The sequence below is a fragment of the Eucyclogobius newberryi genome, unplaced genomic scaffold (assembly GCF_026437365.1).
Source record: "Eucyclogobius newberryi isolate DKJ021-1_F unplaced genomic scaffold, fEucNew1.0.hap1 SCAF_6, whole genome shotgun sequence".
NCBI lineage: Eukaryota > Metazoa > Chordata > Actinopteri > Gobiiformes > Gobiidae > Eucyclogobius > Eucyclogobius newberryi.
In genome coordinates this window covers 974796-983567 of record NW_027316278.1, presented here as the reverse complement: position 1 = coordinate 983567, position 8772 = coordinate 974796, and the positions used below count along the sequence as shown (strand labels likewise).

General features: G+C 47.8%; 1 protein-coding gene across 1 annotated transcript in view; it reads right to left on the bottom strand.

The window, feature by feature from the left end:
• Positions 1–407: 407 nt before the first annotated feature.
• The window catches only part of LOC140347039 (formin-binding protein 1-like), a 48071-nt gene continuing 39706 nt past the window's right edge, over positions 408–8772 (bottom strand). The window contains exons 15-18 of the mRNA XM_072433355.1: positions 3979–4076; positions 3310–3443; positions 1474–1632; positions 408–733 (exon numbers count right to left, since the gene is read on the bottom strand). Of these exons, the coding sequence (XP_072289456.1) occupies positions 708–733; positions 1474–1632; positions 3310–3443; positions 3979–4076 (417 nt within the window). The 3' untranslated portion in view covers positions 408–707. The remainder of the gene's footprint in view (positions 734–1473; positions 1633–3309; positions 3444–3978; positions 4077–8772) is intronic.

Below are 8772 nucleotides of genomic sequence, written 5' to 3'. Positions count from 1 at the left end.
TGACTTCGGGCCTTAGGCGGGGTGCACCCTGGACAGTGGCCAACTTGTCGCAGGTTTAACACAGAGACATAGACATTACAGACAGTTCACTCTCACATTCATTCACTAGGGCCAATTTAGAGTCACCAGTTTTTGCCTAACACATACATGTGTTTGGACGGTGGGAGGAGCCAGAGAACCCGGAGAGAACCCACGGTAACACGGGGAGAACATGCAGACTCCATCGAACCCATGATCTCCTTCTTGGGAGGCAAGAGCGCTAACCGCCTTTGCCACCGTGCACCCTCTAATATCTCTAATATCTCTAATATCTCTAATACCTCTAATACCTCTAATATCTTCTGCTGTCCCGAGACGGCGGGTGAAACGTCTCCAGACTTAGACTTTAAAAACCCAGAGGAGCAGAGAGTTTGAGGCAGAGGCTTTTATTTTCAAACTTTACAGGAAGTGGTCGCCCTTAAATAAAAAACAGCCAATGTAGCGTGGGGGGTTGGGCCACACGGGGGTGGGGCCACACGGGGGTGGGGCCACACGGGGGTGGGGCCACACGGGGGTGGGGCCACACGGGGGTGGGGCCAGGCAGCCGTTGGTTTATGTACAGACAAAAGAAGGCTCTGATTGGTCAGTACAAACGCGGTAACGCCCACATCTTCCTCTGCAGCCATGAGTGCGCTCTGATTGGTCCAGACCAGCGGTGGGCGGAGTCTTCACACCAAACGACTCTGAACAAAACCTGACGACCAATCAGAGTAAACAAACAGACAAACAAAAGTCAAGTCATAAATGCAAGTAAAACATAGATCCAAGTAAATAGATTTCATCTGTACACTGAGCCCCGCCCCCAGCCCCGCCTCCAGCCTGACTGAGCCCCGCCCCCAGCCCCGCCTCCAGCCTGACTGAGCCCCGCCCCCAGCCCGACTGAGCCCCGCCCCCAGCCCGACTGAGCCCCGCCTCCAGCCTGACTGAGCCCCGCCCCCAGCCCGACTGAGCCCCGCCCCCAGCCCGACTGAGCCCCGCCCCCAGCCCGACTGAGCCCCGCCACCAGCCCGACTGAGCCCCGCCCCCAGCCCCGCCTCCAGCCCGACTGAGCCCCGCCCCCAGCCCGACTGAGCCCCGCCTCCAGCCTGACTGAGCCCCGCCCCCAGCCCGACTGAGCCCCGCCCCCAGCCCCGCCTCCAGCCTGACTGAGCCCCGCCCCCAGCCCGACTGAGCCCCGCCTCCAGCTCGACTGAGCCCCGCCCCCAGCCCGACTGAGCCCCGCCTCCAGCTCGACTGAGCCCCGCCTCCAGCACGACTGAGCCCCGCCCCCAGCCCGACTGAGCCCCGCCCCCAGCCCGACTGAGCCCCGCCCCCAGCCCGACTGAGCCCCGCCCTCAGGGTGACAGAGCCCCGCCCTCAGAGTGACTGAGCCCCGCCCTCAGAGTGACTGAGCCCCGCCCCCAGCCCGACCGAGCCCCGCCCTCCATGTCTGACCTGCGCCGCTGGCGTCCAGAAACACGTTGATGTAGGACGTGGGCACGTATCCTTCCTCCTCCAGGCTGCGGCGCACTCGGGTCCAGCCGTCGCCTTTGTCCTCCTCCACCACAGAAAGTAGTTCCCCCTCACGCATGGACAACGTGCCCTCAGTCTGACCTGCAAGTACAAGTACTCGAGTATATAAGTACACACAAGTATGAGTAGACACCAGTACTCAAGTACATAGTACACACAAGTACTCAAGTATATAGTACACATAAGTACTCAAGTATATAAGTACACAGAAGTAATCAAGTATATAAGTACACAGAAGTACTCAAGTATATAAGTACACACAAGTACTCAAGTATATAGTACACAGAAGTAATCAAGTATATAAGTACACACAAGTACTCAAGTATATAAATACACACAAGTACTCAAGTATATAAGTACACAGAAGTATGAGTGTGATTCAGCTCGGCTGAACTCGCTGATAAACTTCGCAGTACTTGTACTAGTACTAGTACTTGTACTAGTACTTGTACTTTGTAAGATCCAAACTCCGCCCTGGTCATGTGACTTGTGAGGTGAGGCTCTTTAAACATCATTTAAACACGTGACACATATTTTATATCAAAGTTAATTCCAATTGAGCCGATTTCAAGCTGAACTAAATATAAGTTTCTGGATTTATCTTTACATTTTGAAGTCGGAAAATTGTAAATAAGAAATAAAGGAGTTGAAGAAAGAAGAGGATCCACAGGCTCAGCAGCGCCCCCTGTCACGAGGCACAAGTACTGTTTTTCTCAAGTGGTTTATAATGAATCATTTCATATCTTATACATTTCATATATTATCCAGAATATGGAAGTACAGAGAATATCAGTGTTTTATATGTAATAAACAGAGGGACACGTCATCTTCTCCAGCTCAGTGTGAGGCTCACCCATGATGTTGTCTGCTAATGCTAATGCTAATGCTAATGCTGCAGTACTTGTGGAAAGGGTACAAACTCTTGCAGTACTGCAGTACTTGTACTTGTAGTACTTTGGAAAGGGTACAGGCTCTTGCTGTAGTGCAGTACTGCAGTACTTGTACTTGTACTTGTAGTACCTTGGAAAGGGTACAGGCTCTTGCTGTAGTGCAGTACTGCAGTACTGCAGTACTGCAGTACTTGTACTTGTAGTACCTTGGAAAGGGTACATGCTCTTGCAGTAGTGCAGTAGTGCAGTAGTGCAGTACTTGTACTTGTACTTGTACTTGTACTTGTAGTACCTTGGAAAGGGTACAGGCTCTTGCAGTAGTGCAGTAGTGCAGTACTTGTACTTGTACTTGTAGTACCTTGGAAAGGGTACAGGCTCTTGCAGTAGTGCAGTAGTGCAGTACTTGTACTTGTACTTGTACTTGTAGTACCTTGGAAAGGGTACAGGCTCTTGCAGTAGTGCAGTAGTGCAGTACTTGTACTTGTACTTGTACTTGTAGTACCTTGGAAAGGGTACAGGCTCTTGCAGTAGTGCAGTAGTGCAGTACTTGTACTTGTACTTGTACTTGTAGTACCTTGGAAAGGGTACAGGCTCTTGCAGTAGTGCAGTAGTGCAGTACTTGTACTTGTACTTGTACTTGTACTTGTAGTACCTTGGAAAGGGTACAGGCTCTTGCAGTAGTGCAGTAGTGCAGTACTTGTACTTGTACTTGTAGTACCTTGGAAAGGGTACAGGCTCTTGCAGTAGTGCAGTAGTGCAGTACTTGTACTTGTACTTGTACTTGTACTTGTAGTACCTTGGAAAGGGTACAGGCTCTTGCAGTAGTGCAGTAGTGCAGTACTTGTACTTGTACTTGTACTTGTAGTACCTTGGAAAGGGTACAGGCTCTTGCAGGTTCCGATGCTCGGCAGAGGCTCGTCGTCAAAGTCATCGTCGAACTCTGAACTCCGAGATTTAAACTGAAGCTCCGCCCCCTGGTCCTCCGTGTAACTGCCGTCAGGGCTGCACCAATCAGAGGAGACAAGGGTTTACGACGACCAATCAGGGAGGGGATTGAAGCGGCCAATCAGATGGTGTTAAATTATTACTTTGATTGCACTACTCAGGGTTAGTCTGGTTATGATCCTGTACCTCAGGTTAGTCTGGTTATGATCCTGTACCTCAGGTTAGTCTGGTTATGATCCTGTACCTCAGGTTAGTCTGGTTATGATCCTGTACCTCAGGTTAGTCTGGTTATGATCCTGTACTTCAGGTTAGTCTGGTTATGATCCTGTACCTCAGGTTAGTCTGGTTATGATCCTGTACCTCAGGTTAGTCTGGTTATGATCCTGTACCTCAGGTTAGTCTGGTTATGATCCTGTACCTCAGGTTAGTCTGGTTATGATCCTGTACCTCAGGTTAGTCTGGTTATGATCCTGTACCTCAGGTTAGTCTGGTTATGATCCTGTACTTCAGGTTAGTCTGGTTATGATCCTGTACCTCAGGTTAGTCTGGTTATGATCCTGTACCTCAGGTTAGTCTGGTTATGATCCTGTACCTCTCTCTTGAGGCCGGGCTCCTCTTGGGTTCTGGAGCGAGGCCACAGCTCTGACGCCGCGTCGAGTTCAGTCGACTCTCAGTCTCTGACAGCCAGACCTGAAACAGACCAGGGTTAGACCGGGTCCAGGGTTAGACCGGGTCCAGACCGGGTCCAGAGTTAGACCGGGTCCAGGGTTAGACCGGGTCCAGGGTTAGACCGGGTCCAGGGTTAGACCGGGTCCAGAGTTAGACCGGGTCCAGGGTTAGACCGGGTCCAGGGTTAGACCGGGTCCAGGGTTAGACCGGGTCTGAAGTGTTTATATGTGTCCTAATTATGCTAATGCTAATGCTAACACCTGGACCCTAGGGTTTTTATCAATGTGTCGGATCAGAACTGTCCTGGAGAGATTCCATCTCTCCAGGACAATATTCATCATATCGATGTAGATATGATGAATATTAAACGAGCTGCAGTGTGGAGGACCTGCAGTGTGGGGACCTGCAGTGTGGGGACCTGCAGTGTGGGGGACCTGCAGTGTGGGGACCTGCAGTGTGGAGGACCTGCAGTGTGGAGGACCTGCAGTGTGGAGGACCTGCAGTGTGAGGGACCTGCAGTGTGGAGGACCTGCAGTGTGGGGGACCTGCAGTGTGGGGACCTGCAGTGTGGGGACCTGCAGTGTGGGGGACCTGCAGTGTGGGGACCTGCAGTGTGGAGGACCTGCAGTGTGGAGGACCTGCAGTGTGGAGGACCTGCAGTGTGAGGGACCTGCAGTGTGGAGGACCTGCAGTGTGGGGGACCTGCAGTGTGGGGACCTGCAGTGTGGGGGACCTGCAGTGTGGGGACCTGCAGTGTGGAGGACCTGCAGTGTGGAGGACCTGCAGTGTGGGGACCTGCAGTGTGAGGGACCTGCAGTGTGGGGACCTGCAGTGTGAGGGACCTGCAGTGTGGGGACCTGCAGTGTGGGGACCTGCAGTGTGAGGACCTGCAATGTGAGGGACCTGCAGTGTGGGGACCTGCAGTGTGGGGACCTGCAGTGTGAGGGACCTGCAGTGTGGGGGACCTGCAATGTGGGGACCTGCAGTGTGAGGGACCTGCAGTGTGGGGACCTGCAGTGTGGGGGCCCCAGGGCACCGTCCTCGCGCCCTTTCTCTTCACCCTCTACATTGCAGACCTCAGACATGGACACTGTGTCCTGCAGAAGTTCTCTGACCACTCTGCCATCATGGGACTCATCACAGACGATGATGTGGAGGACAGAGGACAGTAATGGTGCAATGTAATGGTATTTATGTATTTGTAGCTTTATTATTTCCCCTTGTTGTGAAATGGGAGTTTTTGTTTATATGAGATCTTCTACTGAAAGTGTTTTTAAACTTCCTATAAGTGATCTGTTCTTTTTCTCTGGATCTACCTGCGTTGCAACAATGAAATTTCCCCACGTGGGACAATAAAGGAATATCTTATCTTAATATTAGTGTTAATTATAAATGACTTAATGAGTGTAAGTATTAATACATCTGTTGTTGTTGTTGTTGTTGTTTTATGGCGGTTGGCATCCAAGTGTTGCATTACCGCCAGACTATATCATAAACTTGTTTTAGGGACGATGATGATTCTTTGATTTATGACATTAAAATAAGATGACATCATCATGACATAACCATGACATAATCATGACATCACCATGACATCACCATGACAGCATCATGTTGTTGTTGTTGTTGTTTTATGGCGGTTGGCATCCGAGTGTTGCATTACCGCCAGACTTTATTCCTGACAGCATCATGGCATCATCATGACATCACCATGGCATCATCATGACATCATCATGACATCACCATGACATCACCATGACATCATCATGACATCACCATGGCATCATCATGACATCATCATGACATCACCATGGCATCATCATGACATCATCATGACATCACCATGGCATCATCATGACATCATCATGACATCACCATGACATCACCATGACATCACCATGGCATCATCATGACATCATCATGACATCACCATGGCATCATCATGACATCATCATGACATCACCATGACATCACCATGACATCATCATGACATCATCATGACATCACCATGACATCACCATGACATCATCATGACATCACCATGGCATCATCATGACATCATCATGACATCACCATGGCATCATCATGACATCATCATGACATCACCATGACATCATCATGACATCACCATGACATCACCATGGCATCACCATGACATCATCATGACATCACCTCACCATGACATCATCAGGACCATGATGACATCACCATGGCATCATCATGGCATCATCATGACATCACCATGACATCATCATGACATCACCATGACATCACCATGGCATCACCATGACATCATCATGACATCACCTCACCATGACATCATCAGGACCATGATGACATAACCATGACATCACCATGACATCATCATGACCATAATGACATCACCATGGCATCATCATGGCATCATCATGACATCACCATGGCATCATCATGACATCACCATGAAATCATCATGACATCATCATGACATCACCATGACATCATCATGACATCACCATGACATCATCATGGCATCACCATGACATCATCATGACATCACCATGACATCATCATGACATCACCTCACCATGACATCATCAGGACCATGATGACATAACCATGACATCATCATGACATCATCATGACCATAATGACATCACCATGACATCATCATGACATCACCATGACATCATCAGGACCATGATGACATAACCATGACATCACCATGACATCACCATGACATCATCATGACCATAATGACATCACCATGACATCATCATGACATCATCATGACATCATCATGGCATCATCATGACATCACCTCACCATGACATAACCATGACATCATCATGACATCACCATGACATCATCATGACCATAATGACATCATCATGACATCATCATGACATCATCATGACATCACTATGACATCACCATGAAATCACCATGACATCATCATGACATCACTATGACATCACCATGACATCATCATAACATCACCATGACCATCATGACATCACCATTCGATACCATGACATCATGACATCACCATGACATCATTATGGCATCATCATGACATCACATCACCATGACATCACCATGACATCATCATGACATCACCATGACATCACCATGACATCATCATGACATCACCATGACATCACCATGACATCATCATGGCATCATCATGACATCATCATGACATCACCATGACATCACCATGACATCATCATGACATCACCATGACATCACCATGACATCATCAGGACCATGATGACATAACCATGACATCACCATGACATTACCATGTCATCACCATGAAATCATCATGACATCACCATGACATCATCATGACCATTATGACATCACCATGACATCATCATGACCATCATGACATCACCATTACATTACCATGACATCATGACATCATCATGACCTCACTATGACATCATCATGACATCACCATGACATCATCATGACCATCATGACATCACCATCACATCACCATGACATCATCATGACCATCATGACATCACCATTCGATACCATGACATCATGACATCACCATGGCATCACCATGACATCATCATGACATCACCATGGCATCATAATGACCATCATGACATCACCATGACATCATCGTGACATCATCATGACCATCATGACATCACCATTACATTACCATGACATCATCATGACCATCATGACATTACCATGACATTACCATGTCATCATCATGACATCACCATGACATCATCAAGACCATCATGACATCACCATGACATCATCATGACCATCATGACATCACCATTACATTACCATGACATCATGACATCATCATGACATCACTATGACATCATGATGACATCACCATGACATCACCATGACATCATCATGACATGACCATGACATCACCATGACATCACCATGACATCCTCATGACCATCATGACATCATCATGACATCACCATGACCATCATGACATCACCATGACATCATCATGACCATCATGACATCACCATTACATTACCATGACATCATCATGACATCACTATGACATCATCATGACATCACCATGAAATCACCATGACATCACCATGACCATCATGACATCACCATGACATCACCATGACATCATCATGACCATCATGACATCACCATTACATTACCATGACATCACCATGACATCACTATGACATCATCATGACATCACCATGACATCATGATGACATCACCATGACATCATCATGACATCACCATGGCATCATCATGACCATCATGACATCACCATGACATCACCATGACATCATCATGACATTACCATGACATCATCATGACCATCATGACATCACCATGACATCATCATGACCATCATGACATCACCATGACATCACCATGACATCATCATGACCATAATGACATCACCATGACATGTTCATGACATCATCATGACATCACCATGACATCACCCTGACATCATCATGACCATCATGACATCACCATGACATCATCATGACCATCATGACATCACCATGACATCACCATGACATCATCATGACCATAATGACATCACCATGACATGTTCATGACATCATCATGACATCACCATGACATCACCATGACATCATCATGGCATCATCATGACATCACCATTACATTACCATGACATCATGACATCATCATGACATAACCATGACATAATCATGACATCACCTCACCATGACATCATCAGGACCAT